This window comes from Panthera onca, chromosome A3 (genome assembly GCF_046562875.1).
Source record: "Panthera onca isolate mPanOnc1 chromosome A3, mPanOnc1 haplotype 2, whole genome shotgun sequence".
In the NCBI taxonomy this organism is placed as follows: Eukaryota; Metazoa; Chordata; class Mammalia; order Carnivora; family Felidae; genus Panthera; species Panthera onca.
The window spans coordinates 67,932,986-67,960,351 of NC_138341.1; the positions used below are offsets into that span (position 1 = coordinate 67,932,986).

At 37.1% G+C, this 27,366-nt stretch overlaps 1 protein-coding gene across 7 annotated transcripts in view; it reads left to right on the plus strand.

The window, feature by feature from the left end:
* The window catches only part of ASB3 (ankyrin repeat and SOCS box containing 3), a 114,551-nt gene extending 95,111 nt beyond the window's left edge, over window positions 1–19,440 (plus strand). For all 7 annotated transcript variants that reach the window (XM_078444471.2, XM_060606092.3, XM_060606068.3 and 4 more), the window contains 2 exons: window positions 1,387–1,520; window positions 17,777–19,440. In XM_078444471.2, the coding sequence (XP_078300597.1) occupies window positions 1,387–1,520; window positions 17,777–17,982 (340 nt within the window). In that variant the 3' untranslated portion in view covers window positions 17,983–19,440. The remainder of the gene's footprint in view (window positions 1–1,386; window positions 1,521–17,776) is intronic.
* The last annotated feature ends 7,926 nt before the right edge of the window (window positions 19,441–27,366 follow it).

Consider the following 27,366-nt stretch of genomic DNA (forward strand, 5'->3'; position numbering starts at 1 on the left):
CTTTAAAAAAGCAACCTTGAAAGTAATTTCTGAAGTAATTACCAGAAGCCCTAATCATTTTATTTTCCTTCCAACAATGCAATATTGCAGGGGAGTATTTAGTTGAGTAATGGGTAATCTTGTAACAAGGTGGGTAATCTTGTTAGAATTTGGAGTTCTCTTTAAGATGTGACTAAATTTCGGGGTGCCTGGGTGGCTCAGTCAGTTAGGCAATTGACTTCGGCCCAGGTCATGATCTCATGGTTCGTGTGTTCGAGCGCCGCATCAGGCTCTGTGCTGATGGCTCAGAGCCTGGAGCCTGCTTTGGATTCTGTGTCTCCCTCTCTCTCTGTTCCTCCCCTGCCCGTTCTCTGTCTCTCTGTGTCTCTCAAAATAAATAAATATTAAAAAAAATTTTTTTAAGATGTGACTAAATTTCATGTGCACAATGTTTTAAGGCCTACAAAAATGCAATATTGAAAATTTCAATCCAGTTTTAGTAATATCAAATATTTGTGCAACATTTTATACTTTTCAAAGTATGTTTACTGTATTGTTTCATTTTCTCAAATATTCTCCTGAAATAAGTTAAGTATTATTTGCATTTTTGAGACTGTGGTCTAGGGCTTGAAGAATTTAGGCAATATGTTTGTAAGTAGTAGAGGTGGTATTAGAAACCAGAACTTTTCTTAGAACAGTGCTCTGTCCAGTAGGATTCAGGTGCTTATAAAATCTGGGGAAGACTCTTTTGGCTGGGTTGGTCGAAAATTCAGTATTATTTTGAAATACTAGAGGGAGAACTTGTTTCTCTTGAACACTTTTCAGTCCTTAAGGACAAAAGTTGTTTTAGTACATCTTTTAGAACTGACTATACAGTGCGGAAGGTTCCTACGGGGTAACAATTGCCCATCCCTGGGAATTGGACAGAAACAAGCCATCTCTCCCATATACTCAGTTGAGTGATAGCTTTGGGTGTTTTGGGCTTTATCCTTTTAGGACTGTTAAGTTGTGTGTCTATTAGGATGACCACTTGAGGTGTTGATAGCAAGAGATTCCAGTGGGAAGAGATAATTGACAAATCCACTGGTGATACTGGTGCCTCTCTTTTTCTTACCTCTGCTGCTGAGGAATGGGAAGGAGAATTCCTGTCCTCTACAGAAGTAGAGATTCTCTTGTCATCTAGTGGACAAGGACACACACAGTCCATTCATTTTCTTGTAGGAACCTGTAAATGATTATTTATATCCATTGAACTTACCTCCAGTTACATGAATGTTTTCTGTGCCCCAGTTTTCGCTCTTCCTGCTATACTGAAATGTTGCAAGAATAACTAAGTGGTGTTTGTTTTCAGGATGAACCCTTGGCATATTTTGTGTCTGATGGTATGTTAACATCTTGCTAATACAGGATTGACTCAGTCAGTGATGACATCCTTATCTTCACTTTGGAGTTTACTAATTGGAGGACACTTCCTCCAGCTGTTGAAAAGATGATCTCCACTCGTGCCTCAAACTCGTCTCGGGCTCTGCAGCAGCATATTGGTAAGAAAGTTTGATTTTAGACACATTTCACTACTTTCTCTTCTCTTCTCTAGCTATCTTATAATTATAAGTGATCAGAGTCGTTAAATTGGGCATTGTTTGCATTTTCTTTATGTGGGGAAAGGATGGGGCTGTGGTGGTGGTGTGGTGGTGGATCATAGTAATTTTCTTCAATGAATATCTTATCTGATTTGATAAGTTTAGCCTAAGGAGCATATAAAGCAAAGCAGGTGTTTATTGATATTTTTATTTAATGGTGTCCTTTTATTTCTAGTAAGGATTATGTAAACAAAAGTGAGTCCTAAAAATGTTGTTAGTGAATATTTAGTTTGTGGGCAGAAAAATGCTAACCGTTTATTTGTTATTACCACCCTTTTTTTATACCTCTTACTTAATGCATGCCAGTGTGTTGGCACAATATAACTATCAAGGTGAGCTGGGTGAAAATTCTGTGAATTGATTGATACTTTATTATTATTTTTTAATCCTTTTTAAAAAATATTTATTTTTCAGAGAGAGAGAGTTCAAGCAGGGGAAGGGCAGAGAGAAACAGGGACAAATGATCTGAAGTGGGCTGTGCCCTGACAGCAGAAAGCCCAATATAAGGCTCACACCCATGAACTGTGAGATCTTGACCTGAGCTAAAGTCCCAGGCTCAACCTATTAAGCCACCCAGGTACCCCTGATTGATAATTTAAATGACTGTTTTAAAACAAATTCTCAACTTACTTTCACTTATTAAAAATTTTTTAAAGCTAGTTAAAAAGCATGAGTAGAAGGGGTGCCTGGGTGGCTCATTAGGTTGAACATCCGAACTTCGGCTCAGGTCATGATCTCTCAGCTTGTGAGTATGAGCCCCACATTGGGCTCTGTGCTGATAGCTCGGAGCCTGGAGCCTGCTTCGGATTCTGTGTCTCCCTCGCTCTCTGCCCTTAGCCCACTCGCATTCTGTCTCTGTCTCTGTCAAAAATAAACAAACATTAAAAAAAAATTAAAGCATGAAGTAGAAGATCTTACGCAAGGAAGCCAGCTTAAACTAAACATAATATATTGTAATTCAGATTTGGTTTACTTTAACTATATTTTGTTAACCAGATTATATGTCTAAAGCTAGGAAAATTTTTTCTTCTCTGCTATTTTTGCATGAAATGTAGCTCTTCATAAAACATGTTGAATAGGTTTTTAACAAGTGAACTTAATGCATATGTAGAAATGTGTCTTGTAATTTCTTGGAAAATTACATTTAAGTAGATTTTCTCAATCAAAAACAGACATTCAGGAAAATATGCTCTTGAACTGAGGTGTATTCAAACTCTTAGAGAGTTTTCTGTTGAAGAAAAAAGTAATCTGTTTGGAGTCTGAATGTTTTCATACAGAATTTCTTTAATGATAATGTTGGAAAACTCACTTGCATTTAATTCTTAATGTTGAGAATTGCATCTTTTACTAATTATGTATCTGAAGCAGTAGAGAACAAGTGTCTATTTAAAATAGATAGAATATGGGACAATGGATTTGGGAACAAAAGTCAAATGAGGGAGCATATGCCAAATGGGAAAATTATTGCAGTGTATCAATTAGTAAAGATATGTGAGAGTTTACTCTGAAGACTTTAACATATGGTAAGTTTGTCCAGATGAAGGTAAAAATTGTTCATGAGTGCATTACCCTCCAGTAGACTAAATCCATCAAGGGCTTCTTGTTTAATTAGGTACTAGGTAGAGCTTGGATAGGGTAATAATCATCATCTCTTAAGAGCATTCTATTTTGGCTACAGATTTGCAAAAGTCTTTCTCAGAGGTATTAATGTAGCTCATGCTTTTCTGGTCTATTTCTCTAGCCGAGACCTCTTTTCCATATATCCAACTGCCTTATGGACATCTCCCCTTGGTATCTCATATTTTGACATACCTAAAATTTGAACTTGTCATTTTTCCTACTAGTCCTGCTGTTCCTTCTGTATCCTGGCTCGAGAAGTGAAATGGTTTGGGAGTGCTAGTTACCCAGAGAGTGCGTTATCCTTGGCAGCTCTTTATTACTTGTCTCATCCATAGCAGTGGTGCCCAACAAGGATGATTTTGCTCCTGATATTTGGCAATGTCTACCAACATTTTTTGGTTGTCATTACTGGTGAGGGGGCTATTGCCATCTAGCATGCAGAGGCTAGGGATGCTGCTAAACATCCTACAATCTGCAGGACAGCCCCCACGACAAAGAATTATCTGGTTTCAGTGGTCAGTAGTGCTGAGTTTGAGAAACTCTGATCTACATTGTCTCTTGGGTTGTCTGGTTTTAAGAAGGCCTTTTATTCCTATTATGGAAAGCCTTTTTTAAACCCTGCTCTTATTGCAGGCTACTTAGGAAAAGCTTGTGTTCTTCCTCCTAGTTATATTGATCTCTCAAGGTATTCTGTATTGGTTCCTCTTCTGCAGATAATGGGAACCATAACAATATTGGATTTTAGTAGGGCTGAGGGGAAAAGATATGCCCACCTACTCAGTTGTCTGAATTTCTCTTCCGTTCTGTAGTTCAAGGCTCTCTCTCTTGATACACCCAGCTTTCCTCTTTTCCTTCAATTTTCAGGACACTCCATTCGGTATAGTGGTTAACTTTATTTGGATCTTGAGCTGCAGGACTTCCGGTGAGCAGAAGCATGGCTCATCACCAGTGAGAGTGAGCCCAGAAAAACAACTCTTTAACTACCTCTCTAAATGTATGAGTCTCGCTTTCTCTAATAATTTAACATGGTAGCAGAAACTATGTTCTCAATATATTTAATTTTTTTTTTTTGAAAAGATACTTCTTGTAGCCCAATACCTATTAGTAAGCCCCTAGATAATTTCAGCTCCCTAGCTCCTTTAGGTTTACCAGTATCTATCCCAAGGAAAAGATTTTCTCTATTTTTTTTTTTTTTCTAGGCCCTTTTCAAGTCTTTGGAATGCCATATCCTTGGTCAATATTTTCCTTTCCTTACCTTTTACCTTTTTCCTCCATAAAGAAATAGGAACTTGCTTTGGTAGTTTACAAATAAAAAAGACGACTAGTCCCTTGTTCCTCATGTTTTAATCATGAAGTTAGATTTGTCTTCAAAAAGATTTTTTTTTTTTTTTGCATCAGAAAGGAAATGTATACCAGGTACTGACTGTTTGCATCTTTAATGACAATTTTTTGTAATCATGTGCCTTCTATACATACCTCTTAGAAATATCATTTTAACCACATAGTAGTAGACTTCTTCATAAAAAAATCTGCCTACCTCTGGCCAGCTGTCCAAGATAAAGTCTAAGTAATTAAATTCTTAGGGATAAAAGCACTTGGCTTTAGTTCATCCCCACTTTAATGATCAAATATGTACAATTCTATCCATGGTATTATATGAATCTGGATTCTGTAAAGAATCTAAAAGGGCCCCAGGAAACTCTCTTGATCTATTCATTTCAATGTTCTGCTTTGTTCTAAAAAGGATTTAAAGTCGTTTATACATGTAGATTATCACAAAACACTAAGACGTTAGAAGTGGAAGCAAAAGAAAAATGAAAAGTAAACTTGGGGATGGATTTAAAATGGTGTCAGGGAAAATATAGCATGGTAATCTGAAACGTGCCTGTGGACAGGCTGTAAATTTGGTTCTGACTGAACTCTCTAGTCATTGACATTAGGTTACAGAGATTACATAAGATAAACTTGTTACTCACAAGTACAAATATTCTTGGATGTGGTAATAATGACAGTTTCCTAGAAGTTGTCTTTGTAGACTTGGTTTCTTGGGGACTTTATTTTACCTTACCAGTCTTCAATGGTTGCTATCATTCTAACCTATAATTCAGTAAAAGTAGTTCTTAGGGATCAGTATGGTATCATCTAGGTACTGGGGTATCTGTGACTCTGGCTTAACCAGGGCTAGATTTATAATATCTGGAGGAGTGGGTGACCTGAGCACTTCTCTTTAAATACTGTATTTTTCAACTCAATATTTTATAAAAGCTTAAGTAATCTTTACACCCCGTGTGGGGCTCGAACTCATGACCCCAAGATCAAGAGTTGCACAAAACTCTTTGGACTGAACCAGCCAGGTGCCCCTCTCAACTCAAGGTTTTGTTTATTTGTTTGTTTTGTTTTGTTTTGTTTTTAATTAAGTAATCTCTACACCCATCATTGGGCTTGAGCTCACAATTCTGAGATCAAGAGTTGCAGCTAGAGCCAGCTAGGTACCCCTCAACTCAATTTTTATTTTTTTCAATTAAAAAAAATTTATTTTATTAATTTTTTTTATTTTAGAGAGTGAGAGAGAGCATGGGGGAGAGGGATAGAGGGCAAGAGATAGAACCCAAGCAGGCTTCACTCTTAGCCCAACATCTGACACAGGGCTCGATCCCACGACCCTGCGATCACTATTGGAGCCTAAATCAAGAGTCAGTTTCTCAACCAACTGAGCCACACAGGCACCCCTCAACTCAAATTTTAATATTAATAGTTAGCAATAAGTCTAAAATTATACTACCTAAGAAGTATCAGAGTGCAGCTATTTTGTGTTGTAGATTCCGTTGAGAGCGCATTTTTAAGAGGAATAGTTGCGCTTTGAAGTAGAAGCAAAACAAAAATGGAAAGTAGAGGTTGATTTGTGATGGGCTAAGGATTCTATTTGTGCAACCCATGGAATATTATGAGGGCTTCTTGCTAAATGTGGTAGGCTGAACAAGTATCCACAGCCACAGTTTCTTTTGAAACTTTGAGCAATGCTTGTAGTTTGGAGCAGTGTTCCTTATTCCTGTACTTTTCCTGATAAACCACTGTAGTAAGTACAAACTCACTACATGTAGCAGCTTGTTTTAAGAGATTGTTATATTTGCAGTTACAAATTGAGGAATAACTACCAGAAACAATTTAAGTTTAGTCATAGTTTATTATAATCTTTTCTGGTCAAAATGTTTTCTCCAGCTTTATTGAGATATAATTGACATATAACATTGTGTGAGTTTGAAGTATACCTTTTTGATAATAATTAACTAGCATTCCAGTTGTCTACTCAAGCCATTTCTAGTTTAAGGTAATAAAATGTATCCAGTTTTCAAAGAATACTTTTCTGTTATCTATAGCAATAGCATGTATCTTGTGCAAAAGATAAATTTTCTATCTTGAAAGATACATCTTTCAATATGTAACCTTCCCCCCCCCCCCCCTTTTCAAATTTTTATTTAAATTTCAGTTAGTTAACATACAGTGCAGTATTGGTTTCAGGAGTAGAATTCAGTGATTGACCCATTAGATACAACACCCAGTGCTCATCATAGCAAGTGCCCTCCTTAATGCCCAACCCCCATCTAGCCCATCCCCCATCTACCTCTCTATCAACTCTCAGTTTGTTCTCTATCTTTAAAAGTCTCTTATGGCTTGTTTCCCTCTCTCTTTTTTCTCCCCCTTTCTCCCCACCCCCATATGTTCATGTGTTTTGTTTCTTAAATTCCACATATAAGTGACATCACATGGTATTTGTCTTTCTCTGACTGATTTTGCTTAGCAGAATACAGTGTAGCTCCATCTTTTTTTTTAGGTTTGTTTATTTTTAGCCATCTCTACACCCAATGTGGGGCTCGAATTCATGACCCAGAGATCAACAGTCCCTTGCTCTACTGACTGATCTGTCCAGGCACCCCTCAAGATGTATCTTTTATATCATTAAGTTACTTGTTAAAAAGACGGGAGATGGGGCACAACCTTATTTCAGGCTGATGGAGGAGCTAATGGAGGTAATTTGTAACTGCAAATATAACAGTCTCTTAAAATAACTTTTTACATGTAGTCAGCCTGGTGTACTTACTATAATGGTTTATCATTCTACTTTGACTCTCATGGTAGTGATATGGTTCAGTTTTTGCATGGACATCAGGCAAAGTTAATAAAATAGTTAAAAATTGGAGCTCTGGAATTGAATAGAACACCTCCACTACTTTCTCGTCTTAGAGAAGTTACTTACATCTCTGAGCCTTGGTTTCTTCAGCTGAAAAAAGGGATAATAATAGAACCTACTTCATCATTTTCACAACAGATTTTGTCATTTTGGCAGAGACAGACCTCAGCTAACTGAGTTCTGCTTCATTTTACTCTTCCTTGGAACAGAGGAAGATTGCATTTTCCAGACTTGATGATCATGTGAATGCTGTAAGCAGTCAAAGATCACTGGATGTGAGCTCTCTATGCTTCCCCTTCTTGCTGAGGAAGTGTGCAAGCCATGTTTGAGATGGTGGTGACACATGGTGGAAGTTACCTGAAACACTGAGATGTCATTTCAGGACACCTGCCCTAGAGAATCACCTGGCCTGAGGATGATTTTGCATGAGGCAGAAATAAATCTTTGTTGTGTTAAGATACTGGCTTTTAGGATTTATATGTTACCATAGCATAACCTAATGGTAACCAAGTTAACCCATAACCAAATTCTGTCCCCAAGTCCATGACCAATGAAAAGTCAACAAAATGTACAAGTAATGTAGTGATATACTTGGTAATGAGTATTTATACAAATGCTCTGTGGTAGCATAGTTCAACTAAAACCCACCTGCTTATTTTAAATATTGATTTGCAAAACCCCAACTTGCAGTTTTTAGGTAAAATGTTCAATAAATTGAAAGGTCTCTAAATTTGGTAGGGATTGAGAAAACATGTGGAGGAGAGAGTTACCCTTTTAAAACTACAAGAAAAATGGGGGCGCCTGGGTGGCTCAGTCTGTTAAGTGTCTGACTTTGGCTCAGGTCATCATCTCAGTTTGTGAGTTTGAGTCCCGCGTTGGGTTCTGTGCTGACAGCTCAGAGCCTGCAGCCTGCAGCCTGCTTTGGATTCTGTGTCTTCTTTTTTTGTTCTTACCCCACTCATGCTCTCTCTCTCCTTCAAAAATAAACATTAAAAAAAATTTTTTTTAACTACAGGAAAAATGGCCACAGGGGCTGTGCCCACAGAATTAATAAAGCTCAGTATTTGGTGAGACTCAGAAGCCCCTATTCACAGCGGATTTTAACTCTAGAGGCATTTCCTCTGGTTAAGACATTATCACTAAGAACCCCAACACTAGTTGCCTTTTATCTTGAAAAATTAAACATGTGATCTTCTATTTATAGAGTAGGAAACTTGACCTCCAAGATTCCAGCCATATTGTTGGCCTTCATAAGTTCAGAATCATGCCTTGATTAAACAATATCCTATAGACTGCCCTTATTGTTAGATTTAAGAGCCAGACTTAGTTTTTTTGTTTTTTTTTAGTGAGAAATTTATAGTTAACTTAAAATTTTAACAAGGTTCCATCTGCCCATTTATACTTTTAGCTTCACACAGCCTCTTACTAATCCAAGTATAGCTACATATAGCTTCTTACTAATCTGCATGGCTGTGTGTGTGTGTGTGTGTGTGTGTGTGTGTGTGTGGTGGAGAAATTCTTACTAAACTAGGTACTAATGGGTTTTATCCATAGTTGCTGGGATGTTTTGCTATTAAAATTTTTCTATGTTGTCAGTAGTTTGTTGGTAAGCTAAGAGAGATGGAAATTGCCTTAGAGCAATTAAAACAGAATTTTTAAAAGTATTCTAAGTATCAGGTCACCAATATTATTTGAAAGACCATCTTACTCCTGCTAGGGACATACTGCATTGGATATGCGTGTGGGCAGACACTGGGGACAGCTATATACCAAATGAAACAAAAAACTATTTTCTAGACCCAACATGTCTATTTTAAGGTGGAAAGACAATTGGAATAGAAGGTTTAAACTCCTGATAACTTGTTCATTTATGAACTTTTAATCACTCAATCTATAATTTTAACTAAAATTAGTTCCAAGTATGGAACTAAAGTGAAGAGAAGCTATCATGTAAGTATTTCTCTAAGTAGACATTTATGAATCTAGCTGTTTATATCCCTTAATTCCTTAGTGAGTGGGCTCTTTAATTACATGTCAAGTATGTATTAGACATTGGCAGAATTTATGAATGAAAAAATAAAGTGAGCATAGTTCTTTAGTGGAATGGCTAAAGGGAATGATGCAGGGTCATAGCAGAATTTTTCTTTTTAAGTCGAGAGAGGCTTGAACACCTTTTATAGATTGAAGGATCTCAATTTGTAAAAACACAACAATAACACTAGCTTAACTATCTGGAGATAAAAGCGATATTTATGTAATAAGGTTTCAGATAATCCAGAGGGAGATGGGATTCGCCTCAAAGAGGCCCATTTCTTTGCAAAGAAGAATGAAGATGGGGTAGTTCTAGATAATATTATAGCTGGAGAACTAGGCCCTCAGGGAGAGAGGGCCCTGAAGGCCTCCTGTTTTACTTTGAAGTAGGAGGGAAATCTTGCAGATGAGACTGAAGTGACAATTGGGTGGGGACCTGATAGTTGAGAATGGTGGTTGTGGGAAAGGAATGAGGGCCAGGGAAAGAGGTGCATGCAACCCTACAGACCTCGTAGAGGTTGCAACTGGTACTCGTTCATATGGTTATGTGATCATTTCCCCCAGCATTGCTTCCCTTTCTCTGTGTTGAGGTGCAGAAGGAGAATGTTTAGATTGATCCTAGGGATTGTCAGAGCAGAGACGGAAGAATTGAGGATGATTAAATAACATAAGGGATGGGCTCATCGAATCTGGTCTGGTCAGGAAAGGAAACAAGAAAGGAGGGGACCTGATAGACTAGTGGCAGGAGGAGTCACAGGACCTGATGTCTCCAGGACATTAAAGATTGGGTGTTCTAGCAGTAAGGGAGAGTGAAGTCTGGAAGGATAGTGTACGTTGGAATTTAGAGACCCAAAACCATGGGCCTGGAAGTGGTGCAGAACTGTGTGAATGCTACATTTGCCTCCTAGACTTTGTGGTAGATGTGATGGGGGTAGAAGAATGAGAAAATTCTATTTGAGAAATTGGTCAAGGAAGTGATTTCCCTGTGAGGACAAGAAGTGGAGAGAGTTTTCTCTACAGTGTTCTAGATGTAAGAAAGTTTGTGGTAGAATGGGGGTTCCGGAAGACTTTATGGAAAACTTTTAGGACAGTTAAAATTTGCTTTATAATATTGAGTTTAATTTTTTCCTGTTGTCTCCCCTAAATGGGAGTAGGGAAGTAAAGAATGGATTTTTATTTTCTAAGATTCTGAGGCCATGATTCATTCCTTCATCTGATAACCATAGGAAACTGCTTAGGCTAGATGATTTTACTTAATTTTCAAATATTCCGTGCTCCAGAGAGGCATGTTAAAGGTGGGATACAGGAAGATATAATTGCTTATCAATGATTAAGTTCCCTTCCATTTTGTCTTTTCTCTACTGGTGAAGTAGTTTTAGTTTTTGTCTTTTTGTCTTTTTTCCCTCTTAACACACATGGTCTGATGCTACATATCTGTATGGGTTAGGTCAAGTACTTCCCAAAGCGAGGTGTGTGGTGGGGCTGACCATGCAACCACATTCATTTGCTTTAATGAATTGTAGTTAATGTGTGGTCATTCAGTAGACTTGTGATTACGTTATCCAGTTCTCAAAAATTGATCAAGCGGCTTAAAAAGATTGCTGCCTGGGGCACCTGGGTGGCTCAGTTGTTTAAGCATTTCTCTCTTGATTTCTGCTCAGGTCATGATCTCATGGTTTGTGAGTTCCAGCCCTCTGTTGCCTCTGTGCTGACAATGCACTGCTTCAGATTCTCTTTCCCCTCTCTGTGCCCATCCCCCATTCGCACACCCTTTCTCTCAAAATAAATACATAAACATTAAAAAAAAGATTGACGCTTTTAAAGAAAGAGTGTCTTATGTGGATAATACTTAAGGTACAAATAACCATAGACCTGTACCCCTGCTCTTTATCACATAGCCATGTTCTCTGATTAATAATAATGACCACCTGGGGTGCCTGGGTGGCTCAGTCAGTTGAATGTCCAACTTCAGCTCAGGTCATGATCTCACAGTTTCGTGGGTTTGAGCCCTGTGTCGCACTTTATGCTGATGGAGCCTGGATCCTACTTCAGATTCTGTGTCGCCCCACCCCTCCCCTGCTTGTACTCTCTCTCGAAAATAAATAAACATTAAAAAACAAAACAAAACAAAACTTGATGACCACCTAATCTGAGCTGACAAGAATTTTAGAAATATCAAGAAAAGTATTGAAAATATGGTTCACCATTAGTAATGTTAACAGTGAGCTTTGACCTTAGTATGTAGTGTGCCTTGAAATATTAGGTAATGAAAAAAGTAATAATCAGCAAGGCACTCTAAGCCATGAAGACAAATCTGTGACTTTTTAAATTACTTTTTAAGTCATGATGTTCAATCAATTATTTTTACAAATTTTACTAAACATGATGATAAATGCTTACAAATCTTTTGAAGTTTTCTTAATCATTAGTGAAAAGGCAAAAAGTCACATACTATTGGGGAAACATGTTCTTGCTGCCACAGTAAAACTGGCTAGAATAATATGGGACAGAATAAAACCCATTCCTTGTTAGCTAATAATATTCAAAGGGGCATAGATAATACTGCTAAAGAGTTAAAGAGTCAAAAATCACTCTGCAGGTAGGAAGTATGGTATACTAAGTTGGAGGTATACTAATTTATTATTATCTTGGCTTAGGGTATTTGTGAAGATTCTGTTTCAGTAATAGTTAACTTTTCTGGGAGCCACTAAAGGAAATATGTACCGGAATGGATATGTTTATAACAGTAATGACTTATTTAATAGAAAAATGTTTTTTGGAAAATCTGTAAGAATGACTACTGATGGAGTGGCTTACTTTTCTGTAGATGTTAGGAAATAGAGATAACATCACTCATGAAATGAGTTTATTGCATCATTAATAGGCTGATACAGGAAAGGAGTTGAAACCAGAATAGCACAAAGTAATACCGTGGTGGACAACTTCATAAAAACTTGACTTTTGAAATATATTAGAGTCTTTGTAGTACTTTATAATGAGATGGGAGTAACCACGATTATTTATACATACAGAAGTGTGCTCATTCTCTTGGTGTAAGAGTCAAACTTAAAGATGGATTATATAGCTGGTTTTGTTTGTTTGTTTGTTTTTTGTTTTTTCTAAAATAGCAATGTTCCAGTCTCCTGAACCAAATTCTTTTTCTTGGTGATAAATAGGTGTCAGTAGTATGAAACCTAGTACATATTTTTTAAAAATTCTGTTGATGTAAGGTAAAGATGACATTTTAAATGAGTGAGAAAGGAACCACTTTCTGAAAGAAACTGCTATGGGGAGATGATTCTGAAAACATCCTGGGAAGTACTTCTATTGTATGTGCTTTTCCAAAAACAATGTGTCACCTAGAAAAACTCTTATATTGACACCTTTAAAATACTTGGAAACCATTTCCCTGGGTTTTGAATGCATTTTTAATAAAGAGCAAGGAAGTAAAAGTTTCTAATTAGGTTATAAACTGGTATCAGGAAAAATACGAATTTATTGGGTGGATTTTGATAAAAACTTTTGCCTAATTGGTAGATGTGATACTATGCTGTTTAGTTCACCTAAGCTACAATGTACCCTTCCCATTTGTACCTCATCTTTTTTAAGATATTTCTTTAAGCTACATCATCCCTTATAATCAAGTATCAAAATAAACTGGACCTAGAACCAAATCTTGGAATTGCCAAGTCACTAAGAATTTATAGAACTTAGTCACCTCGCTGTTGTTAAAATATTATTATTAATATTTTTAGTAAAAGTAAAAAGAATTTTATACCTCTAATAAATAATTATTTAAAAAATACCTACATATATATACTCAAAGACTAATTGAGTGTACATTCAAAACATTTGCAGATCACTGGATTACATGGTATCTAGGATTTGTATGTGGTATACTTTATAAAATGCTTTTGCAAATGTGTTCTAACTTGAACTTCTTCAAAAACTTTGGTGCAGAGAGGTGACATCATGTCTGTTTTATAGGTAAGGCATTATGCCCTTCTTACACAGGAAGAACTCAAGGTCAAAGTATTTAAATGACTTGCCCAAGGTCACATAACTTGTTAATACAGACAACTGCAGACAGATCTTTTTTATGTGTGGTGCTCTTTCCATTCATTCTGTTCATTGCTGTTCTACTGGTCATTCTCCATGTTTTGATTTCCTGCCCTAAGCTATCTGTTAGTTATTTCTCATACCCCTCAGGTAATTGCCTTTTGAATGTTGTCTAGAGTTTTTGGTTGTCATCAGTGGGTAAGAGAGACTATGCTAGTAAATTAAGAAAGACTGGGAACAAAAGATAGAAGCCAACCAGAAAATATTTTTTTATTCTTTTTTTTCATTGTTTAAAAATACTGAATTTAATTTAATTTTTTTAAAATTTACATCAGTGCAACAATGATTTCAGGAGTAGATTCCTTAATGCCCCTTACCCAGAAAGACAATATGTTAATGATGGAAATATAAATTGTACTAGATGGCCCAGAAGTCAAATGAATGCATTTGATGTGGAAAGCCGTACAGAGGAACCACAGAAATACAGTCTAGGCAGAAAGCTCGTTTGAATATTGGCATAAGGGCCGACTAGAGATGATTGGTTGTGGAAAATATAGGTAGCGGGTATGTATGATGTACATGTAGTTCTGTGCTATAGTAAAGTTGGCATTGGTAAGCATAATGAGTTAAGAATTGTGATGTTTAGTTTTAATCATTTTTCACCTTAATATAACTTCATACAACATGTAGCCTTTTGTTTCAATTGTTCTGTGAGTACATATTAAACAAAATGAACAAAATTGAAGAATTCTGTATAGGAATGAAAAGTGAAAGGTTGTATGATGCTATTGCATCTATAGATAAAGAAGATTTATAATGCTAAATTGAGTATGATTGATTGGGTCAGAAAAGTGACTTAAAAGTATAGCATGGCTTCAGACATCATTTTCTAAGCTACAATCAGTGCCATAATCCAAGAAGGCAGAGATGTATTTAACAAATTAAAATCTGGATTTAACAGGTTTTCATGAAAGTAGGTTTTTACATACATACAGCTTCTGGACTATTTCATATTATAAATTCAAGGCATGGCTTGATCTCTCAGCCTAGTGGTAACACATCTGGAAATACTACGCATCACTAAAACTTTCATAGGAATGCTTTGCGTGCTTTGAAATACTGTATATATGATTATAAAGTTTCCTTAATATTCATTGGTATATTAAACTAAGATGGCACTGAGGGGTATATTATTGTCTATGTTAATAATCTGCAGATGAAAGACTCCCTTCAGTTCAAGTGAATACAGGTCTTCCCTCTAACTGTTCACAATGCCATCAATCTATTGTGCTCACAGGAGAAAAACCAAAATGGTACAATTAAAATTGTAATCAATGTCTGAAGTGACTACACCTCTCCCCACCAACCTTTTTTTTTTTTTTTTTGTATTAAGAAATGGAAAGATCTTCTGAAACTTAGGATAGTTTCAGTGGCTTAGAAGATGTTAGAGAATTATTTTGGTCTTACCACACTTTAAAGAACCCTAGACTTGGAGTCAAATCACCTGGATCTGATAGCAGCTATTTTGTTGTTATACCGTGTCAATCTGGGCAAGTGGGGTAAACTTCTCATAGCAGATGTGTACTGTTCCAGTTGGGCTTGCTCACAAATGATTAAGTTCCCACATACGTAATAGTCTAAACAAATAAGTGGTTTATTTAGCTTTGGAGATAGTGATACAGTGGTGTAGTCAGATGGCCTGGAAAGGCTTGTGGTATTGCAGGAAGCTGTGGGCCATCCAGAGGAACTCTCCATAGCCCGAGGAGGCTGTAAGTTAGTGTCCTCTGTCAAGTTGGAGAAGCTGGAGAGGCATCAAGAATCCCTTAGCCCCAAGAGGCTCTCCTCCAGGTTGTACAGCCATATCGTTTATCTTCCTGCTGAGTGTGTATCTGTGTTAACAGGAATGTGCAGAATGAAGAGATCTCAACTGAACAAGATGCATATTAAACTCTGACTGAATATAAGTAGAAGTTCTCTTAACCAACCTCACTTTAACTCACACAACCCAATCTTGTCATTTCCGGTTTCATTCTCATCTGACTGTGCCCACGGTGTGCTCAGTGTCTGTAGCTGATAGCTTGCTCTCTAGTATGCCAACATGCTTGTGTCCCTACCAGCTGAGTTGTATGCTTACCGAGAATCAGTTATGCTTGTTTCTAAAGCTTTTATGATATTTGTGCATACCCAGTGACATTAGGACCAATTATCGTTCCTGATCTCACTGGGGAAGAGGGCTTCTTTATATGTAACAGTACAGCATAGTCAGCCTACTTGTTAAACTTGAACCTGCTTACTCTTTTGGAAAAATGTGGGCATTTGCACGTTGGGCATGCTTTTTATATGTATTCTTATCTCTGTGTTGCTTCCCTTCACTGTGTTTTCCCATCTTACAAGTGAGAAAAGGATTCTTCCTTTACGTTTGCAGAACAGGGTAAAATTTAAACAAGATACAGATATGAAAGCACTGGAAATATATGTGCAGTGGGGGCGCCTGGGTGGATTAGTTGGTTAAGTGTCCAACTCTTGATTTTGGCTCAGGTTATGATCTCATGGTTTGCGAGTTCCAACTGTGTGTTGTGCTAGTGTGGAGTCTGTTTAGAATTCTCTCTGTCCCTGTCTCTGCCCCTCCCCTGCTCACATGTACACTCTCTCTGTTTCTCAAAATGGATAAATAAACATTAAAAAAATGTGCTACGTATTGTAGATGTCATAGTCCTATTTATAATGGGGAGTCTATGAGTTATGGTTTAAGAAAATTCTCATCTTTTCTTAGATTCAGGTTTTATGTACAAAATCAGATAACTTCTTTGGCATTTTGAAACACTATGGTTTGAGAAGTTTCCCAGTCTCTGAAAAAACAACTTAAGCCAATAAGCTTAAACTTAAAAGTTAGGTGATGAATTAACTTTTGTGGTTTGGAAGGTGTTGAAGATGTTGGAGAATTAGTATGGCAGGTCCTACGGGGTCTTACAGTTTACAGAACCCCTAGGCATGGAGTCAGACCAGCTGGTCTCCTGATAGTACTTGCCTTTGCTGCTCTGATCCCAGTCTGTTAACCATGGTTACATTTCATGAGGATTTTATAGAAGATTTCTTTGACCAATAAAAGGTGTTAGACTTGATTCACATAAAACCAATAGCTGTTTATAGTGCTCTTAGTTTCCATGGACGTTAGCTTCTTTAGTTAACACTTTTCATCCGAGAAAATGAAGCTCAATTTAATATGCTAAATCTACTTTATATAGCACCTTGAACATTTCATTCTTATATAGAATATTTCAATTTTCTTAATTAAGTACATCTGGATTATCTTTTAATTGGTAACTAGCTTTTGACAGCAGTAGTTTTTTTTTTTTTTAATTTTTTTTAACGTTTATTTATTTTTGAGAGAGAGAGAGTGAGACAGAGTGCAAGCAGGGGAGGAGCAGAGAGAGAGGGAGACACAGAATCCGAAGCAGGCTACAGGCTCTGAGCTGTCAGCACAGAGCCCGATGCAGGGCTCAAACTCACGAACAGTGAGATCATGACCTGAGCTGAAGTCGGACGCTCAACTGACTGAGCCACCTAGGCGCCCTTTGGCAGCAATAGTTTTAAGTGTGTGTGCATGCTTTGGGGTCATCTGCATTTGAGTTTGAATCCTGGCTCTACCATGCACTAGATGTATAACCTTTGGAAAATTACCTAATCTTCTTATCTCTGTATGAGTATGATAATGTACACCTCATAGGGTTAATGAAAATAAAAACATAGTGTGTGTGAAGTGTATAGGTATGTGGCCTAATAGATAATCAATGTTCCCTATCTCTCTGTGTCTATTTTAAAATATCAATCTATGTCGTGGATAAAAAGAGGAAAGCTTCTGTAAATTACTCACTTATTCACTTGATGGGGTAGGTCTGGAGACCATTTGCAGTGAAACAGAGAAAGAGGGATATAGTATTTGCTGCTGTGGGCATCTATTATATGTAAAATTAGTTAATTCATTTCTTAAGTACCAACTGGTATCGCCACATCTTTAGAATGTGAACATTTATATGGCCCCGAATACTGACTTTCAGTGTGTGGCTAGCAACTGCAGACAAGAACCAGGTGAAGGCTGTAAAGAATAAAAGGAATGAATAGTTTGTCAGGGTCATCCTGACCAAAGTAATCTTTCAAAAGCAATCTAAGTAACATATGCCTTCTCTTTGACTCTAAAGAATTGGGAAATTTTTAAAAAGAAAATTAAAAAAAAGTTCATCTTTTTTTGTTTCTCCAGCCTGTCTTCCATCCCTTACTCACCTTTGTCGTTTGGAAATTCGGTCCTGTCTCAAACCAGAACACCTACGATCTGACAGTTTTATCTGTCAGTTGCCACTTCCCAGAAGTCTACATAATTACTTGCTCTATGCAGAGGTTCTGAGGATGAATGAAGTTCCAGCACTGACAGCTATTGAAGATGGAGAAATCAATGAAGCTACTTAATGCAGCTCCTGTCTTACTCTGAAAACTACCAAAACAAAGAGCCATGCAGTACAAATTCTTCATGATTTCATAGTCATAAAAGATGATTTTTGTTTGTGTGGTTGGTTAGGTTTTGCAGGGACAGTAGTTTAATGTAAATGTTTACAATTGGGCTTTCTGGTAAAAAATACTAAAAACTTCACTTATGTTACTTTATTGCAGATTCACCAGCACATTTTATGTTGTAAATTCATTTATGTAACTGTTTTCCACTTTATTCTGTTAATGAACTATGAGGCTGCTTCTAGTGCTGAACATGGCATATTTCCATTTACAATTCTGTGTTTACCTCGGGCTAGGAGCTTAGAATGGACTGCATAAAACTTTCCTGGAAGTGTACACATAATGGGGTTGAAGCTATCATCATCATCATTATTATTATTATTATTATTTTATTTAAGGTTGACTATCTCTTATGTTTATAAATAAGTCCATTCTCATCTCTTAATTTGGTCAGTTCTATGAAGAATTGCTATTCATTGGCTTTTCACAGATAAACTCAGGGGAGAATTTTTTTTAAAGAATATAGAAAATGAATAATTTTGCTGTTGTTGTTAGTTTTACCCCACAGTTCCTTGATACTGTCTTTGGTTAAAAGAAACTCCATTTCTGCAATGACAAGAACAGATCTAAACTCAAAGATAGGCTCAGTTGAAAAAAATTAGGTCAGTATTGAAATAAATGAGCATTTAACCACATTTAGAGTACTAATCAGGAGACTAACAGGGGCATTTCTGTGGCACCATCTTTAAAGAAAGAAAGCTATGTATTTCTGAGTCTCATAGTATCAAATAAAACATTCAAGCTCCATTCAGCCTCTATATCAGAGGGCAGCTTTGATCCTATGAAGCAATGACTGCCAGATATATTCATATTATAGTGTTTTTCCTTTTTATTATCTAGATAGGTTATAAAATAGTCCTTGATCCTATGAAATTCAGACCTCAGAATCCTAGGGTAATGAGACACCACCTCACTGGTTTTACAGTTGTTCAATATGAATCTATAGTCAGAGAGGACTAAACATTGGATCAGGAGAGCTACGGTAAGAAGCTGTCAGGACCATCCTTGAAAGAAAACTTATGAAAGCATTACTGTCATGACAGACAACTAGAAATTGGGTCCAGAGGAGGGCAGGTCTTCTATCCTGTTGGGATTCTGTGGATTGAAATAGATGGGAGTGTGTCAGGTGCATCTCTGAAAGGCCTTTGCTATTTGATAATAGCAGTGGATGAAGTCAGACCAAATGATGGAAGCAATGTTAAGGTCCAGATGGATGACTGAACTCCGTGCAGATTAGAGCTATAGTTGCTGCCTGTGGGTGGAGATAGAGTTTGAATGTGGGTATACAGGCAGAAATAAGTATAGATTTGGAAAACCAGGTGGAAATTCTGATACTTAATAAAGAAATTCCAAGGATGTATGTACTATGTAGTAATTTTTAAATGTCCTAATCTTTATTTTTCCAAACTCCAAGTCTCTGATTTTTAACATAACTGGTTTATTATTACAGCTAGATGCACATAGAATGTTTACATTTGAGGGTGAATCTTCTCGTGTTTTTGTTCATGTTCAAATATGTAATAAAAAACTATCCATAACATCATTGAGCTCTTGTTCTTAAAAATCTGAAAATGGGGGCACCTGGGTGGCTCAGTCAGTTAAGCATCTGACTCTTGGTTTTGGCTCAGATCACGATCTCACATGGTTCATGAGTTTGAGCCCTGCATTGGTCTCTGTGCTGACAGTGTGGAGCCTGCTTAGGATTATCTCTCTCTCTCTCTCTCTCTCTTTTCCTTTACCTCTCCCTCCCTCTCTTGCTCCTTCTCAAAATAAATAAACTTTAAAAATTTTTACGTATTTATGATTTTTATGACTTACAACAAGGATTCAGTGAGAAATGCGAAAGTATCTACAGGTAGTGAGTTAGTTAAATCTAGATCAAATCTAGATCAAAATGATACCTCTGGTTAGTGTGAACCATAAGCTCTGACCTACATGCACAATAGTGCTTTAATACTGTACATTTTTATTTTTAAAATATTTGTGCAAAAATAAACTCAAAATGGATGAAAGACAAATGTAAGACAGGAAGAAATCAAAATCCTCGAGAAATCTTTCCTCGAGGAAAGAAATCATAAACCTCTTTGATCTTGGCCACAGCAACTTCTTACTCAACACATCTCCAGAGGCAAGGGAAACCAGCAAAAATGAACTATTGGGACCTCATCAAAATAAAAAGCTGCTGCACAGCGAAGGAAGTGATCAGCAAAACTAAAAGGCAACTCATGGAATGGGAGAAAATATTTGCAAATGACATATCAGATAAAGGGCTAGTATCCAAAATCTATAAAGAACTTATCAAACTCAACACCCAAAAAACAAATAATCCAGTGAAGAAATGGGCAAAAGACATGAATAGACACTTCTCCAAAGAAGACATCCAGATGGTCAACTGACACATGAGAAGATGCTCAACATCACTTATCATCAGGGAAATACAAATCAAAACCACAATGAGATACCACCTCACACCTGTCAGAATGGCTGACATTAACAACTCAGGCAACAACAGATGTTGGTGAGGATGCAGAGAAAGAGGATCCCTTTTGCACTGCTGGTGGGAATGCCAACTGGTGCGGCCACTCTGGAAAACACTATGGAGGTTTCTCAAAAAATTAAAAATAGAAATACCCTATGACCCAGCAATTGCCCTACTAGGTATTTATCCAAGGATACAGGTATGCTGTTTCGAAAGGGCACATGCACCCCAATGTTTATAGCAGCACTATTAACACTAGCCAAAGTATGGAAAGAGCCCAAATGTCCATCGATGGATGAATGGATAAAGAAGATGTGGTATATATATAGAATGGAGTATTAATCAGCAATCAAAAAGAATGAAATCTTGCCATCTGCAACTAACTACATGGATGGAACTAGAGGGTATTATGCTAGGTGAAATTAGAGAAAGACAAGTATCATATAACTTCACCCAGATGAGGACTTTAAGACACAGAACAGATGAACACAAGGGAAGGGAAGCAAAAATAATACAAAGATGGGGCGGGGGACAAAACATAAGAGACTCAAATATGGAGAACAAGAATGATTTCTGGAAGGGTTGTGGGATGGGGGATGGGCTAAATGGGTAAGGGGCATTAAGGAATCTACTGAAATTGTTGCACTATATGTTAACTACCTTGGATGTAATTTAAAAAAAAAAATTTAAAGAATAAAAAGGAATATAAAGTAAAAAGAAAATAAAATATTTGTGTATGTGTTTTAATACTTTCATTTGCAAGTCACAGTGAGCCTATTGAACACTGTAAAAAAAAACAAGAATGCTGTGGTACTGTAGTTCTCTAATGGTGGTACTTATTACCAGAGCAGGACACAGATCAGTTTTAATAACGATTGTCAAGATTTTACCCTCCCTTGATAATATGTTATCCTTTAAGTTTTTTTATTGTTGGTCATTCCTGTCATTGGATATTTTTCCATGATCATTTGATGGAACAGTGGTAACCTGAAGGTTGTTTCTTTATATTTTCCTCTCTTTTTTGCCAAGTAGCAAGTGTCTTGATGTGAAGCTTTCTGGTGGCCCTAGTTCCCAGAGTGAGTCACACTCCTTTGTGTTCAATGACCACCCATGACAGTGATAATCCTTGATAGGCAGCCTAAGTGGCATATTTATGTCACATGACCCGTTGATCTCTCTAACTTTAGGTCTGTTCTTCCCACCTAAGTTCATCTATAAATCTGTGTGAAAATTGTATTTTATAGATCTTCAGGTATTATGTCAGGTATACCTTGAAAACATACAAGTAGTTTTGATTGATTACTCCCTAAAATTCTACTATAGTTTTGTTGGTCCTCAAAAATGTAATAATGTAAATAATACAAATGTAAATAATGACGTCTTCTCTGAAACAGTAGACTTGGTGGTTCCATTAGCATGGGATACAGAAAGAAGTTGACATAATCCACCTAAAAATTTGCCTTTCCCTTTTAAACTCTGTATTCTCAGGGGTCTATTCCCCTAATTATATTTCTTTTTTTTTTTTTAATATATGAAGTTTATTGTCAAATTGGTTTCCATACAACACCCAGTGCTCATCCCAAAAGGTGCCCTCCTCAATACCTATCACCCACCCTCCCCTCCCTCCCACCCCCCATCAACCCTCAGTTTGTTCTCAGTTTTTAAGAGTCTCTTATGCTTTGGCTCTCTCCCATTCTAACCTCATTTTTTTTTTCCTTCCCCTCCCCCATGGGTTTCTGTTAAGTTTCTCAGGATCCACATAAGAGTGAAACCATATGGTATCAGTCTTTCTCTGTATGGCTTATTTCACTTAGCATCACACTCTCCAGTTCCATCCACATTGCTACAAAGGGCCATATTTCATTCTTTCTCATTGCCACGTAGTACTCCATTGTGTGTATAAACCACAATTTCTTTATCACCACTCTGGAAAACAGTGTGGAGGTTCCTCAAAAATTAAAAATAGACCTACCCTATGACCCAGCAGTAGCACTGCTAGGAATTTACCCAAGGGATACAGGAGTACTGATGCATAGGGGCACTTGTACCCCAATGTTTATAGCAGCACTCTCAACAATAGCCAAATTGTGGAAAAAGCCTAATTATATTTCTTGATTAGTCGTAGAAATATTTGTTTGAAAAGGAAATCTCTGTACAATTTTTACCAGCGGTGCCTAGTGCTCTTGTGGAAAAGATTTTACATTGCTGGTGACATTGTCAGTCATGTGGCCATTTTCAGCTCCATGATTAAGTATTTTAGATCTAACAATTTAGGAGAATAACCAGGAAAACTGTACACTGCCTTCTTCCAGTTTCATGAGTTCATCCTCCCTATAAAACAAATGGAAGGTCTGCCCACTGGCTTCATACAAATACTCAATTTAAGTAGGATCTCAAAGGTAAAGGGATCTCTAAAGCTTTTCCTGTGAGCTGGGAACATAAGAAAAGTACCCTGGGTACTCTTAGTTCCCCTGAATTTCCAAGGAGCTCTTGCCTCCTCCCTTTTCTTTTATCCCAATCAGCCGGTCACATATAACTGAGTATCAAGACTAATGTGTAGATGAGAGTCCTTACCAAGTATTTCCATTACTCATGGTGCTTTATGACCCGGGGTAGTTAGCTGAAAGATAATTGAGAGTGGGTGTACCTGCATCAGAAGAGGAGAGCTATATTTTATTTAGACCTAATGTGGGATCTCTGAGTTCACACCCACACATTCTCTAGAAGAAGGCAGTGTTTCTGACTACAGATAAATCTGGCCCATGTTTGAGGGTGTAGAGAGACTATCATGATAATTTTATAAACACTTGGGTTTTTTTCTTCTTTATCCTTTAAAATTTTTTAATGAAACATTTAAGGAAAATTTAATATCCTTGTGTGTGACTGTTTTGATTTCCTGTTTTGCTTTCTCTTCCATTGTATGTTTTTCTCTTTGAGGCTAAATTAATCTGTTTATCCTCATCTGTATTTGTTATTATCACTATTGTTATTAAATGACAGGTTGTCATTGAAATACAGTAATTTTCAGTAAGTAAACTTTTGGTGTGTGTGTGTGAGTCAGTAAAAACTGATGGTTTTAGTGAGACAGGGAACTGATGATGCTTAGTATTTTTGTGAACTATTGATAGAAAAATACAGTTTTAATTGCAATCACACATCAGTAACTTATATACTGAGCCAGTCTGAATTCTATTTTTTAAGGAAACATACACTTTGAAACATACTTTGGGTGCAGATTTTAAGTTTGTATCTTCTGTGGTTGCTCTAGTGAGTAAAACATTTAAATTTTAAATAAAAGGATGTCTATTAACCTGTCCCTATGCTGGTAAAAATCTTAAAAAAGTCATATAATGGTAATAGCACATCTTATATATATATATTTTATTTATATATATTATAGCAATAATAGCACATTTTAAATGTTACATTTTAAATGAAAAAATATTTTAAAATTTAGGAAAAAAAGGTGGGGAAAGGGAGATGGAGCCATAGTCCTGTCATCCAGACCCAATATTAATGTTAACCTACATATTGGAATATTTTCTTTCTCCCAGGCTTTTAAAAAATTTGTACACAAATTTAAGGAGTGTTTCCCTCCCCTGATTAAAATCAAGCCACCGTTACAGTTTTGTACCTGATCAAGACTTTTCTTTTCTTTTTTTTTCTTTTAATGTTTATTCATTTTTGAGAGACAGAGCGTGAGTGGGGGAGTGACAGAGAGAGAGGGAGACACAGAATCTGAAGCAGGCTCCAGGCTCTGAGCTGACAGCACAGAGCCCGACGTGGGCCTTGGACTCACAGACCATGAGATCATGACCTGAACCGAAGTCGGAAGCTTAACCAACTGAGATACCCAAGCGCCCTAACACTTTTCTTTATCATGTTAATGATACCTGCAGCCAAACTCAAGCCACGAGTTAGCACGAATTATGAATTGGTAAGAATGATAAAGAATGTGTCATTTCTGGGTTGATTCTTTGTCCTAAGATATCTCTGTAAAGCAAATAACCCCACCCACCCACTTGGAGAGAAGAGAGGGGAGTGGGGTGAGACCCAAATTTGTGAACCTGCACCAGTCATCTGGTTGCAGCCCGGGCTAGCCCTGCAGTGGCATATCTGTTGCGTGACTCCATTATAACTATGCTATGTATTTTTAATGAAGAAATTTAAAATACTATTGTTGCAGTAAAGATTAGTGTCTGCATGGTTTTCCTGTCTCTTGGCTTCTTTTTCGTGCAGAGCACTAATAGATGAAGCAGAACAGGTGGTAATTGCCATTGGCGCGCTGAGACTTGTGAGTAGCATCTGTTTATGTCTCTTTTACCATCAAATGGTTAGCATAACCTTCTCTTCACTGCTTTCCTATGCGGATGATAAAAGTCTATCATGAGTCATTATAAGGTGCTAATTTACGCTCTTTTTCTAACATGATGGAATACGTGAAGAAGAAAGTCCATCTGGTGACTAAATATGACTATAATTTGAGTCAAACAATTAAAAAAGAAGGCATAATACTTCTGAACTTATTACAGAATATTGGATCAAATAGTATGTGCCAAAGATAGCAATTCCATGCTAAAGTAGTTCCATAAATAGATGCATCAATTAGTAACATGTAGTCTAGATTTCAGTTTTGATGCTTAAAAATTATTTGTTTTAGGGGCGCCTGGGTGGCGCAGTCGGTTAAGCGTCCGACTTCAGCCAGGTCACGATCTCGCGGTCTGTGAGTTCGAGCCCCGCGTCAGGCTCTGGGCTGATGGCTCGGAGCCTGGAGCCTGTTTCCGATTCTGTGTCTCCCTCTCTCTGTGCCCCTCCCCCGTTCATGCTCTGTCTCTCTCTGTCCCAAAAATAAATAAAAAACGTTGAAAAAAAAATTAAAAAAAAAATTATTTGTTTTATTTTATTTTATTATTATTATTATTTTTAAATTGTTTTAGACAAAACCAAATTCTTATGGTCTTCATCTTGCTTATAATTTAGTTTTGTTAAGCCCACTTTTTTGAAGCTCACTCTTAAATGTCATGGTGTGTCATAATTGTGCGTGTTGATGGAAGTGCACACTTATTATTTTTATCTTTTTGTTATGGAAAATTTCAGGGGGTCCTGGGTGGCTCAGTCAGTTGAGTGTTCGACTCTCGATTTTGGCTCAGGTCATGATCCCAGGGTTGCGGGATCGAGCCTTGTGTTGGGCTTCTCACTAAGTGTGGAGCCTGCTTAAGATTCTCTCTCTCTCTCCCTCTGCCCCTTTCTCCTGCTTGTGCTCTCTCTCAAAATATAAATAAAATATGGAAAATTTCAAGCATACAGAAAAATAGAGAATTGTATAATGAACTTCCATGTTCCCATCACTCAACTTTAATAGTGACCAACTCATGACTATTCTTTATTTCCTCCCCCCCCCCCCATAGCCTTTCTGAAGCAAATTTCAGACATATCATCTATAAATATTTTAGTATGTATCTCTAGAAGTCAAGGACTCCCTTTCAAAAACATAACTCTAATACCATCATTACAACTCCCTAAAATAAATAATTTCTTAATATCAAATATCCTGTCAGTATTTACATGTTTTTAATCATCCTATAACTTTTTAAATGGTTTGCTTAAATACAGATCCAAAAATATCATTGTGATGTGATTTTTTTTCTTTGAAATGTTTTGGTTGAAGATAGGTTATTTTCCTGCAGTCTTTTCCATAGTCTGGATTTTGCTGATTATAACCCCATGCTGTCATTTTACCCCGTGCTGATTTTCTTTTACGTTAGTTATATATAACTGTGTAATAAATTGCCTCAAAACTTCAACCAATAACTGTGTTACTTCTTGTAACACATACATACTTCTTGTGAGTCAGGAATTCAAGAGTGGTTTGGCTGAGTGGTAATGGCTCAGGTTCTGTCACAAAGTTGCATTATGCTGTAAGCAGAGGCTGCAGTGGTTTATTTATTTTTATTTTTTATTAAAAATTTTTTTTAACGTTTATTTATTATTGAGAGACAGAGAGAAACAGAGCATGAGCAGGGGAGTGGCTTAGAGATGGGGAGACACAGAATCCGAAACAGGCTCCAGGCTCTGAGCTGTCAGCACATAACCCAATGCGGGGCTCGAACTCACAAACCGTGAGATCATGACCCGAGCCGAAGTCAGACACTCAACCAACTGAGCCAATTCACACTAGCGAGGCTCATTTACATAGCTGTTGGCTGTAGGCCTCTTCCTCCTCACATGAATCTTCCTATGGCTGCTCTTTTCAAAACTCTTCACATTTCAATGGGCTTCCCCTGAGCAAGTGATCTTAGGGATGGAGCAGGGTCGATGCCACAATGCCTTTTATGAGGTCTAGCACGTACAGGATAAATGTAAAATCTTTCATTCTTTTTTTGATAATGAATTGATTCTCTAGTAACCCCTTGAAGATGATCACTAAGTTTTCCTTTTTTTAGTATTAATGTAAACATGGATTTTTGATGTGTTCTAATCCATTATAGTTATTATCCTTACTGATATTCAAATTGTCCCATCTGTAGCTAGCATTTCAGTGGTCTTTGATAGCTTTTTTGTTGTTGTTTTCTGTTAATAAGATATTCCAGTTTTATCTTGTACATTTCCTTCTTCAGACCTGGAATCGGCCATTTCTCCAGAGACCTTTGTTTACTCAGAAATGGTATGATATAGACTTTAATACGTTTTATGCACACACACACTCACACACACACGGACAGAATAATCTTGCCATTAGCGGTGTTCCCTTCTACTGGTTTGGTCATTGTTCAGTGAACAGAGATAGCCAAGATGGTGCAGCT